This window comes from Antechinus flavipes, chromosome 3 (genome assembly GCF_016432865.1).
Source record: "Antechinus flavipes isolate AdamAnt ecotype Samford, QLD, Australia chromosome 3, AdamAnt_v2, whole genome shotgun sequence".
NCBI lineage: Eukaryota > Metazoa > Chordata > Mammalia > Dasyuromorphia > Dasyuridae > Antechinus > Antechinus flavipes.
Genome location: NC_067400.1, coordinates 381,888,276 through 381,908,926, shown reverse-complemented (window position 1 = coordinate 381,908,926; position 20,651 = coordinate 381,888,276). Strand labels below are relative to the sequence as shown.

General features: G+C 32.5%; 1 protein-coding gene across 1 annotated transcript; it reads right to left on the bottom strand.

The window, feature by feature from the left end:
• Positions 1-6,264: 6,264 nt before the first annotated feature.
• LOC127557267 (olfactory receptor 958-like) lies at positions 6,265-7,206 on the bottom strand. Its single transcript, XM_051990650.1, has one exon. It carries the CDS (start codon positions 7,204-7,206, stop codon positions 6,265-6,267), a length of 942 nt encoding a protein of 313 aa, XP_051846610.1.
• Positions 7,207-20,651: the final 13,445 nt, after the last annotated feature.

Genomic DNA, 20,651 nt, shown 5'->3' with positions numbered 1-20,651 from the left:
TGTTACAATGGACTTTATTTTGCAACAGAAGAAAAGAAAAAAATATTTGCAATTCTTTAAAAGAAAGTTACTTTGATGCAAAAGTATACAAAGAAAAAATAAAATACTTAAATGGTCTCAGTCTTAGAAAAAGAAATTGAGTAACTCATCAATGAACTTCTGAAGGAAGAAAAGAATTCCCAGGAACAGATAAATTCACAAATGAATCAGTATTTATTTTCTAGGTTTGTACCAAAGCTATATCATAAAAACCACAGTGGAACAAAAATGTTTCTAACAACTCTTTTTGTGGAAGCAAAAAATTGGAAAATTAATAGATGCCCATCAAATAGGAAATGACTGAATAAGTTATGGTATATGAAGGTAATTGAATATTATTGTTCTATATCAATGAGTCAATGAATCTATTTCAATCAAGCAGATCAATAAATCAGGCATGCAGGTAAAAAACTAAAATTATAAAAATAGATAGATTAAAAATCCTCAATTAAATAGCCAAATGGAAATCCTGAAAATCAAAGGAGAAATAAATAAAACAGAAAGTAAGAAAATCATCAAATAAATAAATAAAACTTGGAGTTGGCTTTATGACAAAACCACTAAAATAGATGAACCATTAGTTAACTTATTTTTTAACAGAAAAGAAGAAAACCAAATTACCAATATGAAAAATTAAAAGGGTAAATTCACCAACATTTTGGAAGAAATGAAAGCAATTATTAGGAGTTATTTTGCCCAATTGTATTCCAATTAATCTGAGAAATTAAGTGAAATGGTGAATATTTACAAAGATATAAGCTACATAAACAGAAGTGTTAATAGAATATTTAAATTGACTTATCTTAGAAAAACAAATTGGACAAGTCATCAATGAATTCTCTAATAAAAATCCCCAGAACCAGATAGATTCATCAGTGAATTTTATCAAATATTTAAAGAACAATTAATTCCAATGCGAGGCCATATTATTTTGGGGGAAAATATGCAAAGAAGAAGTCCTACCAAAGTCCTTTTTACAATATTAATATGGTGCTGATATCTAAACTAAGAAAAGGAAAAGGAGAGACAGTTTCCCTAATGAATATCAATGCAACCATTTTAAGTAAAATACTAGCAATGAAATTATAGCAATATATAACAAAAATCATGCACCATGATCAAATAAGATTTATACCAGAAGTGCAGGGCCAGTGCAATTAGGAAAACAAGCCTTATAAATGACTATATTGATAATAAAATGAATACAAATCATATGATTACCTCAATGTCTTCAGAAAAAGTTTTTGGTAAAACACAACACTTTGTTTAAAATGCTAAAAAGCATAGGAGTAAATTGAGCTCTTCTTAAAATGATAAGTATTATCTGTCTAAAGCCAAGAATAAGCATTATCTATATTGGAGATGAGCCAAAAAACCCTTTCAAATAATATCTAGGGTAATGTAAGGATGTCCATTATCACTATTACTATTCAGCATAGTTCTAGAAATACTAGCTATAGCAACAAGATAAGAATAAAAAATTAAAGGAATTAAAATAGGCAATGAGGAAAAAACAAAACAAAATCACTCTGTAAATGATATGATGGCATGCTTAGAGAATTCTAGTGAATCAGCTAAAACTAGTGGAATCAATGAACAGCACAACAAAGTTAAATGATATATAAAATAAGCCCACATAAATCATTGCATTTCTATAAATTACCCAAAAAAGTCCAGCAACAAGAGGCATTAAAAAAGGAGTGCCATTTAAAATAGCTGTAGACAATATAAAATGCTTAGGAATTTGTCAAGAAAAATCCCAAAACCATATGAACCCAATTATAAAACACTTTTTACACAAATAAAGTCAGAGATAAACAATTAGAGAAATATTAATTGCACATAGGTAGGTTGACCCAAAAATGACCATTGCTGATTAAATTAATTTACTTACTAATCAATCTGATGATACCAATAATTTTTTTTCATATTGCTGCTAAAAAAAACAACATATCAAATTATCAGGGAGTCAAGGGAAAAAATATGTGAAAGAAGATGGCTTAATAGTTCCAAGTTTCAATTTCTAATCAGTGTTAATTATCAAGGGAATCTGGCACTGACTAAGAAATTCACACTGCTGAATTTATGGAATAGATTAGATACCTAATACAATGTAGTAAATAACCCAAAGATCCAAGACTTGGGGACAATAAATCATTATTTGACAGAAATGACCAGAAAACCATTTGGCAGAAAATAGTTACAGATGAAAAATTCATACTACAAGTTGAGTTAAGTTCAGAGTGGTTATATGATTTAGACATAACTAGTGATATAAGCAAATTAAGGAAGTAAGGAGTATTTTATCTGTGAAATTTCTGGATGAGAGAAGAATTAATCACCAAACAAGAGGAGAGAGTCTTACAATATATAAAATGGATAATTTTGATTATATCAAATTAAAAAGAGTTTTCACAAACAAAACCAAAATTAGAAGGAAATTTAAAGACTGTAAAAAATTTTACAGAAAGTTTCTCTGATAAAGGTCTCATTTCTCTAATATGTAAAGAACCAAGTCAAATCTATAAGAACATGAGTTATTCCTCAATTGATAGTCAAAAGATTTGAGCAAGCATTTTTCAGAAAAATAAATCAAAGGTACCTATGATATGAAAAAATATTCTAAAAAAATGATTGATTAAAGAAATGCAAATTAAAATAACTCTGAAGAACCACATCATACCCATCAGATTGGCTAATATGACACAAAATGAAAATATTAAAGATTGAAGTAGATATGGGAAAACTGGGACACCAATGCACTATTGGTGGACTTGTGAATTGATTCAACCATTCTTGAGAACAATTTGGAAGTTTCAGATATAAAACTGTGTTTATCCTTTGACCAGAAATATAATCACTACTTGGTCTTTACTCCAAAAATATAAAAGAAAAAGGGAAAGGAACAATATGTACAGAAATATTTAATTGGCATCCCTTTTCCTTCTCTTTCTCCCACTATTTTGCATTTCTTCTGATCACCATGCCTTATAAATAATGTGTGCTTAATAAATATTGGTTAAATTGCAATAAGGTGAACTCTCATTGGCCCTCTAAATCTCACTATCTACAGTCACTATAAGGTTCTTCATTCTTATTTTTGTGGTAACTGACACCCACATACTTGGATTTATTATTTTTTAATTTTCTAGGTCTAATTGATGGTCATAATCAAGCTAGGGCTGCCAGAGATTTTTTTAAATATTCATGGAAGAAATTTGAGGAGGAGCTGACATACTTTCTCTTGACTTCAGTGCAGAAACTAGTATCCCATCATTTCTTCAATGTCTGTCACCTTGTGTCACTACAAAGTTTGAGTTGGTAATGCAGGCTCTAGGAGATGATGACAAGATTTTGATTAGTGGTAGTAGGAGGTGAGAGAAAGGCATGGTCTAACAATTTATTCCCATAACTATATCTGCCATTAGTCTGTCTCTCTTAGGATCTATATGTTTTCTTATTTAACCTTTAAGGGACTTAAATACTCAATCTTTAAAGACTCTTAGTTGTCATTTCTCTACCTGCCCCAAACCCTATCCCTACAGCTGCACAATTAAAATTTCCCATGTCCTGGGATTCCTGGTTATGCTTCTGCTTATTGACTTTCTAAATTGTCTCCCTGCTTATGTACTCTGCTTCTTTCTGTCTGATAAAGTGGCTTACTGAAAATCCTCAAATTCCAAGCTAAACTATGGGATAGTTTAGCCATAACTTAGCCAAAAGCTGCCAATACTTGTAATCTCTGCTTCTTTACTGGACCACTCTGCCTACTAAAGATAGATAATAGCAAACTTTGATGGTTTTGTAAATCTCTGTGTGAATAATTATGGTAGCAAATAGAAGTTTAATTTTTTTCTCAATAGTATTTTATTTCCCCAATTCCATGTAAAGATAATTTTCAATATTCAATTTTGTAAGATTTTGAATCCTAAAATTTCTCCCTTCCCCTATTTATCCCTTCTATAACATGGCAAGAAATCTGATGTACAATGATTTAAAAAATATATATATATATGTGTGTGTGTGTGTGTGTGTGTGTGTGTGTGTGTGTATGTGTGTGTGTGTGTGTGTGTATTAAGGATCTTGCCTAGGTGAAGGGGCAGATTAATTCTCCGAGAGCCTCCACAACTATAAATCATAACATCTGAAGGAGTTGCAACTGAAACAGATGATGCTTGTGGACTGGGAATGAAATAAATGGAGGCTGAGGGAAGAGGAGAGAGATCAGACAATGCAACTACTTCTCAGTGGAGAGGTCAGAGAACAGCAACTGCCTCTCATTCTCCTTATATCATTGTCATCTGCAGAGATCCATTCTACAGGTCTGTGTTAGACTCCCAGCATTCACTGACAGGTGGCTCCCATATCACAACATTTCTATATTTGTCATGTTGTAAAAGAAATATAACAACAAAAGGGAAAAAAACACAAGAAAACAAATAAAAAGGTAAAAATAGTATGATTCAATATACATTCAGTCTCTATACTTCTCTCTCTGGATGTAGATGGCTTTTTCAATTCCAAATCTCTTGAAATTATCTGGAATCACCACATTGCTGAGAAGAGCTAAATCATAAGTGGTCATCACATAATCTTGCTATTACTATGCACAATGTTGTCCTTGTTCTGCTCACTTTACTCAGCATAAGTTAGTGTAAGTTTTTCCAGACTTTTCTGAAACTAGTCTGCTAATCATTTCTTATAGAATAATAATATTCGATTATGTTCATATACTTATTCATCTATATCCTGTTGATGAGCATCTACTCAGTTTGCAATTTCTTGTTATTAAAGAATGTGCTGATACAAACATCTTTGCACATGTGTGGGGCCCCTTTCCCACTTTTATAATTTCTTTTGGATACAGACCCAATAGTGGCATTACTGAATGAAAGATGGACAGTTTGGTAGCATTATTCCACAGTGCTCTCCAGAATAGCTGAATCCGTTCACAAGTCTACCAATAATGCAGTTTTCCCATATTTCCTCCAAAATTTATCATTATTTTTCCTATTATTTTAGCCGATCTGATAGGTGTGAAGTAGTCTCTCAGAGATGTTTTAATCTTCAACAAATAGAGGTCTTCTCCTTTTAGAGATATAGGAGATATTGTCTTTCAGGTTTAGCTGTTTTAATCTCTTTTGGTTGAATGGAGAATTCTCTTAACATTTTCCTACATGGATAGGGTTAGATCTATTCTAGTCCCCTTCACTATTAGTACCTTTTTTTTTTACTGAGATTGTCTTTATGTACATAGAAGATGTATAAACATAGTTATATCTATACACCTATGTATAACTCTGTGTACACAGTTATCTGCATTTTGTTTTCACCATTAAAATTGGCTCATAGCATAATTATTTTTTGAATTTCTAGATCTTAGTACAGTGCCTGGATTATAGCAAATGCTAGCTTATTGATGGACTTATTGCTGGACAGTCCCTAAAAGAAGGAATTTGAGGTTGAATGCTGAAACCTGAGACCAAGGTGAAGAATTGTTCTTGATGCCATATAGAGAGAGACAAAGTGCTATCTACCAACATTATACACTGCCTTTTGCAAAATTAATGACGCTTTCCACCCATGACTGGGAGGCTTTTTATGAAGCTCAGTAGAATTACCTGGGACTAATGTGTAGAAATTTCAGAAGCCAATATTTACCTCAATATAAGGAGAATTTTCTCAACTTCTAGAATTACCCAGAAATGAAATGGGCTTTCTCAAACAAGACTTCATCTCATTGAGGGTTTTTAATGGAGACGATCATTGTTAAATACAATCAGATATGTATTGGATGAAATGGGTAAATCTTGGTTTTCTATGACATCAAAAAAAAAGCTGTTCTATTTCTATTGGCATATGTACTATTTAGTGCAGCTATACTGCCTAGACCAAACACCACTTATGCTTAGAACATCTCCCTCTTCCATTTAGCCTAATTCAAATTTTTGTATCAAAGGACAATTTATAAAAACAAAATGTTTTTCAAACTTTAAAGCACTAAGTAAAAACATTGGTTTGTTATTAATAAGCTGTTAGCAGTTGCCAACACTGGAAGGGGGGTGGTGGTTCTCAGACTCACTATAGCTTTTAAGGAGAAGTTGGAAGGTATCAAAACTTAGTGTCATAACTATTTTTGATATAAAAGCCTCTCCAATATTTAATACAGCTACATATGATTTAATTTCAATTTTAAACCATTAGGGGAGGAGAAATTTACATCAACTAGTGACCTCCCTCTGATGTGACTTTTCTCCCAGTCAGCTTCTTTAGGGCTCCCTTGACATCCTTGTTCCTAAGGGTATAGATTGTGGGATTAAGCATGGGAGTGGCAACGTAGCCAAAAATCTGAACAGCAGTCACTAGTACTTCACTCAGAGATGGCTGGGTATAGACGAGAGCACAGGGCCCAAAAAACAGAGTGACAACAGAGATATGAGACACACAGGTAGATGCTGCTTTGCGCCGTCCCTCAGCCGAATTCATCTTCAGAATAGCGATGACGATACGGATGTAAGAGGCCAAGATCAGGAGGAAACAGGTCATGGGCACAAGACCAATATTAGTAAAGCTCACTGTCTCAATGATGAGAGTATTGCCACAAGCCAACTTGACCACAGGAAAGATGTCACAGAAGAAGTAGTCTACCACATTGGAACCACAGTAGGGTAGCTGGAAGGTTAATGTGGTAAGAATAGTGGCATGAAAGGAGCTGGTAAACCAGGTCCCAGCAGCCAGGACAACACAAACCCGGCGGTTCATGATGATGGTGTAACGCAGTGGATGGCAGATGGCAGCAAATCGGTCATAGGCCATGACAGTATAGAGGAGACACTCAGTACTGCCCAAGAAGTGGTAGAAGAAAATCTGCGACATACAACCACCCAGGGAAATGACCTGATTCCTCACCAAAAGGTTTGCCAGCATCTTAGGGGTACTGACTGAGGAGAAGCCAATATCTATCACAGATAAGTTGCACAAGAAGAAATACATAGGAGTATGAAGGCGGGAATCAGACATCACAGCCACAAGGATAAGAAGGTTCCCCATCAGGGTGCAAAGGTAGAAGATCAAGAAGACACCAAAGAGCACTTGTTCCTGCCCTTCTGTGTGTGGGATGCCAAGCAAGATGAACTCAGTCACAACAGTGTGGTTCCTTATCTCCATCAGATTTGTTCCTTTAGAAGGGACATAAAAATACATTTACAATAAACAAATGAATCTAGAAACTTAATTTCCTCTCTCATCACCTCTTCCTGAATTCTTGCTATTATTTGGGTTGGAAGAGTTTAGGAGATGTGTGGAGAAAATTTACAATAAAAGATATAGTACATTGACTTTACACAGAGATGAAGAAGCTTTGAGCCTAATCTCATGAAATAATCCAGTAAAGAGATAAAGGAGGAGCCCAGTGTCACTTTTGCTTTTGACACTTCTTCAAAAAGTTATGTATAGGAATGAGGAAACAGCAGTGTCCTGAGTACCCAGAAACTTGCTATTGGCATGGCAGTATAGAAATTGTTCAAAAGTCCCCAGAAAATAAAATTCAAAGCCTTACCTGGTGGTTTGGAAAATCAGTTATTTCTGTCACAATCTGGCAACTCTCCTTTTGATTTCTTTATTTTTTTAATAGGAATGGGGCTACAAAAAGCAGGATGATACCATTCTACTTAGAAGTCTCGCTCTGCTCTCCCATAAAATGGAAGCAGATAGCAGATTGGATTAAAAACCAGAATACAACGATATGTTGTTTATAAGAAACACATTTGAAATAGCTCTAGAGATACATAAAGGGTAAAAGTAAAAAGCTGGAGTAGAATACAATACGCTTCTACTGAAGAAAAAAAATTAGGGTAGCAATTCAGATCTCAAATTAAAAACAAAAATAGATCTAAATAAAAGAAATAAAGAAGGAAGCTGCATTTTATTAAAAGCTACATTATTTATTTTTACCCCTAAGCCATAGACAATGACAATAAATTTTGAATGGAAAAATGCCATCAGCATGGATTTTTCACTTTTTTTTCTTCTGTTATTTTTTCCTCCTAGTTTTTCCCTTTTATTCTTATTTTTCTCTTCCAACACGACTCATATGAAGACATGTAAAAAATGAATGTACATATATAACCAAAATTTATTAAGTGAAGAAAAAAGCATCCAATGGGAAAAAAGAAGTCTTATTCTGCCTACATAGCACCCAATTGTGCTCAAGGACTGCATCAACAATCACAGAAACTATCTTCCTTAAAGAGAAGGTGCAAATATAGATGAGAAGTAAGGTTTTTGGCTTTGAAATGGTTAGGATTCTTAAATTTATTATTCAGGGTTTGTTATAGAAAACCCCTAAACTTTCTATTCTTTTTCAAGCAACCATAGTTCTAGTCAACTGAAGACATTTAAAACTTTAGTGCTTGTTACTACTGGGCTTATATCCCAAAGAGATCTTAAAGAAGGGAAAGAAACCTGTATGTGCAAGAAAGTTTGTGGCAGCCCTCTTTGTAGTGGCCAGAAACTGGAAACTGAATAGAAGCCCATCAATTGGAGAATGGCTGAATAAATTGTGGTATATGAATATTATGGAATATTATTGTTTGGTAAGAAATGATCAACAGGATGATTTCAGAAAGGCCTGGAGAGACTTACATGAATTGATGCTGAGTGAAATGAGCAGGACCAAGAGATCATTATATATTCAACAACAATACTATATGATGATCAATTCTGATGGACCTGGCCATCTTCAACAATGAGATGAACCAAATCAGTTCTAATGGAGCGGTAATGAACTGAACCAGCTACACTCAGCAAAAGAACTCTGGGAGATGATTAAGAACCATTACATTGAATTCCCAATCCCTATATTTTTGTCTGCCTGCATTATTGATTTCCTTCACAGGCTAATAGTACACTATTTCAAAGTCCGATTCTTTTTGTACAGCAAAATAACTGTTAGGACATGTATATTTATATTGTATTTAATTTATACTTTAATATATTTAACATGTATTGGTCATCCTGCCATCTAGGGGAGGGAGTGAGGGGAAGAAGGGGAAAAATTGGAACAAAAGGTTTGGCAATTGTCAATGCTGTAAAATTACCCATGCATATAACTTGTAAATAAAAAGCTATTAAAAATAAAAAAAAAAAACTTTAGTGCTTCTATATAATATATAGTTATATGTAATGTAATGGTTTCCACAGAACTTGAAGTCCAGGGACCCAGATTTGAATATTAGCTTTTCCACTTATTAGCTTTGCTTCTCACATATATATTATAAAATAATGGTTTTGGGAGATATGATTTCTTTTAGTTCTAACATTCATGAAAACATTTTTTATATCTGGGGAGCTAAAGCACTCCTCTGAGAAAGAGTCTAACAACAGTCTTCATATCACAAGTATAAATGTGATAGTATCTGAACAATTATCTTCTAATTGCAGACTCAATCTTAAAGAAAGTTTAAGCCTGCCCATACTATCCTTCCACACCACATATACTAACAAGTATGCCATTACAATACAGAAAGCAGTCAGAAGAGAAAAACATAAAACATAACGTCTCTTTACATAACAAAAGGGTACAACAGAAAATTTTCTAGAGAAAAAAGCCATGTAGTCTTGCCCTTTATGAACATTGTATCTGGGCCTGACTCTCTCTGCCAACCACAAAATCTACTTACAGGTATTAAGTTTATAGCCAACCTACTTATTCTTAGGTAATAGTTACTGCCCTTCTATGCCTTTAAGTATGATCATCTACTCCTACTTCTACAAACTTTTAAGGAGCTTCCTTATACTTCCAAGGAACTTCTCTAATCAAAAGTATCCTTTTGCTAATATGACTCCTTATCCCATATTTCCCACCCTTGGAAAGGGATATGATTTTCATTCCTTGCACATATCTAAAAGGAATTTGTTCAAATCAACAAGAGCATGAAATTTTCCCATTGTGCATTACTTTATAATGTAATAGCTACTCCAATTGCTTCACCTTATTATATATGGGGCGGGGAATCTATGTTTTCTTTCACAACATAACTTTTTTGAAAACACTTCACATGCTTTCTTAATGTGAGCTGGAAGTGAAGAAAAAGGAGAGAATCTAAAACTCAATGTATTAAAAACAAATGTAAAGAAAATTTTTTAAATGTAACTGGAGAAAATAAAAAATATTAATTTTTAAAAAGAATAAATCACCTAGTCCAGAGTCTCTCCCCATTTCTAATTCTGAACACACTCCCCAGCAGGGAATTGTTCAAAGTTGGGGATAACAGGCATTTCTAGAGCTGCCAGTTGCTAAAGCTTTAGAGTCAGATTATCTCAACCCAGACTCTCATTCTATCTCCAACATTCTAGCTTTTGTGAATATTTAGCCATTTCTTGGAATGCAGTTCACTCCCTACCTCCTATTAGAAGTTTATAGAAGCCTTCATTGATTTTTTCCTAGCGCTGTTAATGATTACATACATTTTTAGCTCCACAAATTGAATGTAACAAATTACACATAATTCTGTGAATAAGATCTCCCAAAGATATTATCATTGAACTATAAGTTTAAGGGAACAGGTAGTTAAGGAATATTTCCTTTAAACATGACTATATAGTCATTCCTTTTTCAGCAGTGAGGAAGATGTAAAGCATCATTTAATTATCAGACCTTTATGTCTCCTAAAATTAGAAAAATCTACATAAAAATAATTTAATTTTCATGACTCCATGACAATGTTTATTGATCACTTATTCACACAACAAAACTGGATAAATTATGCACTCCTCTATTACTATTCTCTGGGTCCCTGCAGCCCTGTCCCTGCTCCAGGCCCTGAAAAGTGGCAAAAGTAAATAGCCTTCTGCCTAGGGAAGAGCATTAAAATTTGTCTTAAATAGGACAATGAAAATCTGAATGAAGAAACAAATGGAAAAAGCATTAAATGCTTTTCATGACTTGAGAAACATGATTAAATTATCACATAAGACTGATTTTCAGTAAGTTTCAAGATGTTGGTATGCTAAAGACAGTTAGATGCCTCAGTGAATAGAGTGCTAGGCCTGGTGGAGTCAGAAAGAACTGAGTTCAAAACTTTTCCTCAGACACGTAACAGCTGTGTTATCTTGGGCAAGTCACTTAGCACCTATTTCTCTAGGAGGCAGTTAAGTGGCTCAGTGGATAAAGTGGAGTTTGGAAGATCTGAATTGAAATTAAGCCTTAGAAATTCATTGGTTGTATTATCTTGGGTTAATCACTTAACTTCAGTTTGTCTTAATCACTTGGAGAGGGAAATGGCAAGTGACTCCAATATTTTTGCCAAGAAAATCCTATAGACAGCATGCATAGTCCATGGAGTCATCAAGTTTTAGACATAACTGAACAACAATATGATGCAACAAGGAAAGATGAAATCACTAAGACACAATGAAAACAATATTGGATTAGACTCAGACCTAAATCTGAGGTTAAATTCAAGTTCAAGTTTAAGTTCTTCCATTAATTTTCCAATTAAACTTGGACAATTTATTTCACATCCCTGACTCCAGTAAAATGCTAATGTTACATTTTATAACCTCTAAGGTCCCTTCTAGATATTAAAGCTTACTTGCCTAGACCCAGGACTCACTACTTTCCTGTTATCTCACTAATCTGTTGTCCTCTGGGGAACTCTCAGGTCCCCACTCTGTTTCTAACCATGGTAAAATACCATTGCAGAATCAGAATTTATGTTAGGTGGCCCTAGATACAAACTTTAAGATATTTTTAACTGAAATTCTTTGAAGTTTTAATTCATTAATTCTCTAATTTTTCTATTCCTCATTGGATTGGATTATTAATCACAAAAAAGTGATTCATCTTGCATAATTTTGAAAAGATAGCCTTACCCAAATCAATTCAACATTTATTAAACACCTATCATGTACAAGGCATGGTGAGATAGGAGAGAATTGTAAGATATTTTTAAAAATTGTTGATTCACTCAAGGAACTTATATTGTACTGGGATAGAGATTAAATGTAAACAAAAAGTTTTATTACTCTTATTATTATAAGAAATTATTCTATTAATTATTATAAGAAATAATTTCCAGAGGGAGAGAATGCTTATGACTAAAGAGATAGAAGAGGTCTCATGTAAAAGATGTTCCCTGAGGTATGATTGAAAGAAAGCTCAGAATTCTGGGTAGCAGAGCAAAGAAAAAATTATATTCCCAACATGGGGGAATCACATTTCAAAAGCATAGAGGCAGAACTTGGAATATTAAATAAAAGGTTAGACTGCCACTTGGTTTGGAGGTGGGGAGAAACTATAGACAGATAATTTGTTGACATGTGAATTTCTTCTTTTCAGAGACTAAAAATCATCATTTTATCATAAGAACTTCAAGGATCCAAGAAAGAAACCTGACAAAGAAAGGAGAAGAGAAAAAGAGAGACAGATTAAAACAAGAAAAAACTAAAACAAAAATTAAAGAAAAACTAGATGCTTACGCCCTTCATTTGTGTAAGTCCAATAAGTCCCAATCCAGTAAAAAAATTTCTGTTTCTTAGATGTAGTAGCTCAAGGAGATGATCTTCTGAGCCACCTCATTGAAAGAGATCCTGAGTGATCAACTCTTGGAACTCTTCAAACTGGAAAAATTTCTGTTCTATAATCACAAGACAATCAGGAAGCTAACAACTAATATTCACACTTTTACTATGCCCCATGGAACCTCAGATCCTTCTAGAGGCTCTAAGCCTTATGAGAATTTGCATCAGAGGTCTAAATAGTATCATTGTTATTGAGAAAGTAGGTCCCTTGAAACTTACCCAGGATCCCAATGCTTGCATCATATTTTATCTAATCAGGTAGGTGATACTAAACATCAAAAGGGCATCAGGTGCCTGCTGTGGTAGAGTTTATAAATCACACTCCACCAGAAGTTAATATGTTGAATATGATGAAACTCTTTCTCAGTACCATTTTGCAGAATCCTGCTCAGGGTATAGGTATACTGACAAATGAAAGGGATATAAACTTTTAGAATTGGAGCAGGAAAGGCCATCTCGTGGAACTCTTTGCATCTCATAGAACTCTTTTGTTTTTTAGATGAAGAAATTAAGGCCTAATGAAACTAATTTTTTTCCCAAGATACACTAATAATAAGGTAGAAATTATCCAGAGGTCTTCTGAATCTAGGGTCAGTTCTCCTTCTATTATACCCCACTGCCTCCATTTGAAATTATATGTATCACTTTGGCTATTTTCACCTGAAAATCAAAGAAATGAGGGTAATTTTTTTTCAGTCTTGATCGATGCCCTTTCCCCCAATAGTTGAATTTAGTCATTTAATTCAAGACATATAAAATTCTTATCCTATACAAAAATCTATTCAAGACAGGAAACAATGCCCCCCCCCAAAAAAAAACCCAGAAAAGAAACTGGTCCTTTGTTATTAAAATTTTATAATCTACATGAAAAAAACTATAGCAATACTGGCTACCCAAAGTCATGAAAATATCTACTTCTTGTCCTCCACAAAAAGAAAAATGTTTTCTTGAAGAGGAATGAATTGGCACTTGAGGAACATTTGCTCTTTAATTAATTGATCCCATCTATCCAATATTCACTTATTAAAGATCTATGAACTATATTTATTTAAAAAAAACAAAAAACTATGCTCAAGGTTCTGTACTGGTCATTACAAATACAAAGACAACATGGAAAATGTTCTTGACTCTGATAAAAATCTATTCCCTTCTCTAACTCTTAATTTTCTCAAAAGTGAAATAGTACTTTCTGAACTACCAATTGAAGAAAGTTGGAAAATTTGTTACAATGTTACAATGGACTTGGCTGAATATTTGCAATTTTTTAAAAGAAAATTATTTTTATGTGGCTTCCACATATAATTTTATTCTTAATTCCTTGTGCCTAAAACAGTATGTCCCTATAACTTTATACAGATATACTTAATATATGAATATATTTTGCTGGACAAGTCTCATGGTATTGGACATGCATAGGTTGTCCAAATTTCAATAATTTCCTGTTGTTGTTTGAGGAGCTCAACCATAAAACAGAAGTAGATAGTAAAATGGATTGGAATTGGAGGACAAATAACAAAAGCAATCAATAAATTCATTAAAGAAAATTATAACAATGAGACATATCTAAATTTATGGCATGCAAAGCAGTATTTAGCAGAAATTTTATAACTCTAAGATTATATCAATAAGTCAGAAAAAGAGTAGATCAATGAATTGGGAATAGAACTTAAAAAAAAAACTGGGAAAAGAACAAATAAAATATTCTCAATAAGCACCAAACTAGAAAATCTCCAAGTTAAAGGAGAAATTAATAAAAGCAAAAGTTTAAAAAAATTGAACTAATAAATAAAACTAGAAGCTGTATACAAAACCCATAAAATATACCCTTGGTTAATTTAATTTAAGAAAAGAAATTAGAAAGCCAAGTTATTAGTATCAAAAATAAAAGAGGGAATTTACCACCAATTAAGAGAAAATTAAGACGATAATTAGAAGCCATTTTGCCCAATTATATGCCAAGAAATGTATTGATCTAAATGAAATAAATCTGCAAAAAGTATACAAAGAAAAAATAAAATACTTAAATACTCTCAGTCTTAGCAAACGAAACTGAGTAAGTTTCAAAGGAACTTCCAAAGGAAAAAAAAATCTCTAGGAACAGATAAATTCACAAGTGAATTCTACCAAATATTTAAAGAATAACTCATGTCAATACTAAATAAACTATTTAGAAAAATAGTGAAGAAAGAATTCATCTAAATTCCTTTTATGACACAAATATGGTGTTGAAACCCAAATCAGGAAGAGCCAAAACAGGGAAAGAAAATTACAGACCAATCTTCCTAATGTATATTGGTGCAAAATTTTTAAATAAAATACTAGCAAAGAGATCACAGTAATATATCACTAGGAACATACACTTTGACCAGATGAAATTGATACCAAAAATTCAGGGTTGGTTCAATATTAGGAAAAATAGAAATCGAAAGAACAAAACCAACAAAAATCATGTGATTATCTCAATAGATGTAGAAAAAAGTCTTTGACCATTCCTATTAAAAACCACAAGAAAATGTAAGAATAAATGAAATTTACCTTAAAATTATAAATAATATTTGTCCAGAACCACGAGTAAGCATTATCTGTAAAAAGGATAAATAAGAATATAATCAGGGATGAAGCAAGGATGCCCATTTTCATCTCTATTATTTAATAATGTACTAGTAATGTTAGCTATAATAGTAAAGGAAGAAAAATAAATTATAAGAATTAAAATTTATAATTAAGAAATAAAGCTATCATTCTTTTTTTTATTTACAAAACATATGCATGGGTAATTTTTCAATATTGACCCTTTCAAAATCTTCTGTTCCAACTTTTCCCCTTTTTCTCCTCACCACCTCCCCTAGATGGCAAGTAGTCCAATACATGTCAAATATGTTAAAGTATATGTTAAATACAATATATGTACATATATTTATACAGTTATCTTGCTGTACAAGAAAGATAGACTCTAGAAAGAAGGTAAAAATACCTGAGAAGGAAAACAAAAACAATAACAGAAAGAGTAGAAATGTTATGATGTGGTCCACACTCATTTCCCATAGTTCTCTCTCTGGGTGTAGCTGATTCTCTTCATTACTGAACAGTTGGAACTGGTTTGGATTATCTCATTATAGAAGAGAGCAATGTTCATCAGAACTGATCATATAATACTGTTGTTGAAGTTTATAATGATCTCCTGGTTCTGCTCATTTATTTATTTACCTAATTATTTATCAATTTATTTGTTTATTGATTTATTTAAATTTACAATTTATTCAGCCATTCTCCAATAGATGAGCATCAATTCAGTTTCCAGTTTCTAGCCACTACAAAAAGGGCTAACACAAATATTTTTCTACATTATGGGTCTCTTTCCCTTCTTTAAGATCTCTTTGGGATATAAACCCAGTAGTAACACTGCTGGATCAAAGGGTATGCACAATTTTATAACTTTTTGAGCATAGTTCCAAATTGCTCTCCAGAATGGCTGGATGTGTTCACAATTCCACAACAATGTATCAGTGTCCCAGTTTTCCCACATTCCCTCCAATATTCAGCATTATCTTTTCCTGTCATCTTAGCCAATCTGAGAGGTGTGCAATGGTATCTCAGAGATATCTTAATTTGCATTTCTCTGATCAATAATGACTTGGAGCACCTTTTCATATGATTAGAAATAGTTTCAATTTCTTCATCTGAAAATTGTCATTCATATCTTTTGACCACTTATCAACTGGAGAATGGTTTGATTTCTTATAAAGTTGAGTCAATTCTCTATATATTTTTTGAAATGAGGCCTTTATCAGAATCTTTGACTGTAAAAATGTTTTCCCAATGTATTGCTTCCCTTCTAATCTTGTTTGCATTAGTTTTGTTTGTACAAAAACTTTTTAACTTAATATAATCAAAATTTCCTATTTTGTGATCAATAATGATCTCTAGTTCTTCTTTTGTCACAAATTCCTTCCTCCTCCCCAGGTCTGAGAGATAAACTATCATATATTCTTCTAATTTATTTATAATCTCATTCTTTATGTCTAAACTATGGACCCATTTTGACCTTATCTTAGTGTCCATTATTAGGTGTGGGTCAATGCCTAGTTACTGCCATACTAGTTTCCAATTTTCCCAATAGTTTTTGTCAAATAGTGAATTTTTATCTCAAAAGCTGGGGTCTTTGGGTTTTTCAAACACTAGATTGCTATAATTATTGATTATTTTGTCCTCTGAACTTAACCTATTTCTCTGATCAACTAGTCTACATCTTAGCCAATACCAAATGGTTTTGATGACTGCTGCTTTATAATATAGTTTTAGATCAGGTAAAGTGAGAGCATCTTCATTTGATTTTTTTTTTCATTAGTTCCCTTGAAATTCTTGAGCTTTTGTTCTTCCAGATGAATTTTGTTGTTATTTTTTTCTAGGTCAGTAAGATAGTTTCTTGGGAGTTTGATTGGTATAGTACTAAATAAATAAATTAGGTAGTATTGTCATCTTTATTATATTTGCTTGACCTATCCAAAAGCACTTAATATTTTTCCAATTATTTAAATCTGACTTTATTTGTATGGAAAGTATTTTGTAGTTTTGATGTTCCTGACTTACCCTTGGCAGATAGATTCCCAAATATTTTATACTATCAATAGTTATTTTAAATGGAATTTCTCTTTGTATTTCTTGCTGTTGAATTTTGTTAGTCATTTATAAAAATGCTGATGATTTATGTGGGTTTATTTTGTACCCTGCAACTTTGCAAAAGTTGTGGATTATTTCTAATAGCTTTTTAGTAGAATCTCTGGGGTTCTCCAAGTATACCTTCATATCATCTGCAAAGAGTGATAATTTGGTTTCCTTGTTACCTACTCTAATTCTTTTAATCTCTTTTTCATCTATTATTGCCAAAGGTAGCATTTCTAATACAATATTGAATAGTAATGGTGATAGTGGGTAACCTTGTTTCACTCCTAATCTTATTGGGAATAGTTCCCATTTATTCCCATTACATATGATGCTTACTGATAGTTTTAAATAGAGGTTACTGACTATTTTAAGGAAAAATCCATTTATTCCTATACTCTCTAGTGTTTTTAATAGGAATGTGTGTTGGATTTTATCAAATGCTTTTTCTGCATCTATTGAGATGATCATATGTTTTTTGTTCATTTGGTTATTGATATAGTCAATTATGCTAATAGTTTTCCTAATATTGAACCAGCCCTGCATTCCTGGTATAAATTCTACTTCATCATGGTATATTATCCTGGTGGTGATTTTTCTGTAATCTTTTTGCTAATATTTTATTTAAGATTTTTGCATCAATATTCATTAGGGAGATTGGTCTATAATTTTCTTTCTCTGTTTCCAACCTACCTGGTTTATGTATCAGTACCATGTTTGTGTCATAAAAGGAATTTGGTAGGACTCCTTCATTCCCTATTTTTTCAAATAGTTTATATAGTATTGGAGTTAATTGTTCCTTAAATGTTTGTAGAATTCACATATAAATCCATCTGGTCCTGGGGATTTTTTCCTTATGGAGTTGATTAATAGCTTGTTCTATTTCTTTTTCTAAAATGGAACTATTTAAACAATTTACTTCTTCCTCTGTTAATCTGGGCAGCTTATATTTTTGAAGGTATTTATCCATTTCACTAAGGTTATCAAATATATTGACATAAAGTTGGGCAAAGTAACTCCTAATTATTCCTCTAATTTCCTCTTTATTAGTGGAGAGTTCTCCCTTTTTGTTTTTAAGACTGACAATTTGATTTTCCTTTTTCTTTTTTCTAATCAAATTTACTAAAGATTTATCTATTTTGTTCGTTTTTTCATAAAACCTACTCTTAGTTTTATTTATTAATTCAATAGTTTTTTACTTTCAATTTTTTAATTTCTCCTTTTAATTTTAGAATTTCAAGTTTAGTGTTTGATGGAGGTTTTTAATCTGCTCCTTTTCTAGCTTTTTTAGATGCAAGCCCCATTCATTGACCTTCTCTTTCTCTATTTTATTCAAGTAAGCCTCTAGAGATTTAAAATTTTCCCTTATTACCACTTTGGCTGCATCCCACAAATTTTGGTATGTCATCTCGTTACTGTCATTCTCTCAGGTGAAATTATTAATGGTGTCTATGATTTGCTGTTTCATCCATTCATTTTTTAGGATGAGATTATTTAGTTTCCAATTACTTTTTGGTCCATTTTTCCCTGGCTTTTTATTGAATGTAATTTTTATTGCACTGTGATCAGAAAAGGATGCATTTACTATTTCTGCCTTTCTGCATTTGAATTTGAGGTCTTTATGTCCTAATATATGGTCAATTTTTGTATAGGTTCCATGAACTGCTGAGATGAAAGTATACTCCTTTCTGACTCCATTCAGTTTTCTCCAAAAATCTATCATACTTAACTTTTCTAGTCTTCTATTTACCTCTTTAACTTCTTTCTTATTTATTTTTTGGTTTGATTTATCTAGTTCTGAGAATGCAAGGCTGCGATCTCCCACTATCATAATTTTGCTGTCCATTTCCTGTTGCAGATCTCTTAACTTCTCCTTTAGGAATTTAGATGCTGACTTGGTGCATATATGTTTAGTATTGATATTGCTTCATTATCTATGCTAGCAATATATACTTTTGTTATGAGCCAGAATTTGATACAAGGTGATAACTCATTGGAATTGATAGTTTACACCTTTGAGAATTCACACATTAGCTCACACATTAGAGTTCACAAGTTTGGGAGATTCACAAGTCAGAAACCCACAATCCCACTCTCTCAGAGGAGGAGTCAATCTTTGGGTTCACACCTTTAAGAGATCATATATAAGAAGCTCTTAGAGCTTCAGTCAGTTAGTTTGGAAGATTGACAGTCAGTTCAGTTGAAAAAGATTGAGAGGGGAGCATCATTTGAAGATTGAGAAGCCATGAGTCAGAGTTGAGCTAGAGGCAGAAGCTGGATGAACTAAAAGACAAGCTGCAGAAGCTCTTGGAACCAAGGAGGAGAGAGGCCTCTAAGAAAGCTAACCAGACCCAAGGAAAGAGATAAGACTTGGAAGGAGAAAATAAATGTTTGGATTTTATCAGCTGGCTACATTTGAAATGATTGTTACATTGAACTGAAACTAAGGCTGCCTCCAGAAAAACTCCCCAAGAAACCTGCTCCCAGAGAGAACAGTCATATATTATAAAAAAGAAGAGAACACCACATAGTTTCCTTCCTTATCTCTTTTAATTAGATCAATTTTTGCTTTTGCTTTATCTGAGATCAGGATGGTACCCCTGCTTTTCTGACTTCACCTGAAGCATAATAGATTCTGCTCCAGCCTTTTACCTTTACTTTGTATGTGTCATTGAGAGAAAAAATAGATATTGTTTGAATACTAACTGAAATATGTTATTTTTTCATTTTCTCTTATTTTTCTCTTTTGAATCTCCTTGTACAAAATGATGAATATAAAAATGTTTTTGAATAATTTCTGCACATGTATAACCTATCTCTGATTGCCTATTGTCTCAGGGAGGGGTTTGGCTAGGGAGGGATACATTTTGGAACTCAAACTTTTATATAAATTTTTTTTTTTAAATTTAACTGCTATTGGACAAAAAAAGTTATCAATGGATTAGCTAGACATACCAGACATTACATCAAAATTACATAAAAGATTAATGTTTAATTAATCAATGCAAAATATAAAAAATAAGAAAATTAAATGCATCTTTTATCTCAATACATAATATATAACATATGTGTGTATGTATATATTTGTATACATATATACATATATATATATACAAATATACATGCATATCCATCTATACATATTTTCTGTTCACTGCATTTATTATTATACCCACTCTGTTTTTGTTTATGTTATAGGCATATGATCAATATTTATTTTCTAGGTTTGGACCAAAGCTCATTATGTCAAAAAAACCACAGTGGAGCAAAAATGTTTGTAGCATCTCTTTTTATTGTAGCAAAAATTGGAAAATTAATAGATGCCCATCAAATAGGAAATGGCTCAATAAGATGTAGTATATGAGGTA

Bases quoted from the DNA above. Each gene is read 5' to 3' on its own strand.
- LOC127557267 (XM_051990650.1), bottom strand. From the start codon at position 7,206: ATGGAGATAAGGAACCACACTGTTGTGACTGAGTTCATCTTGCTTGGC.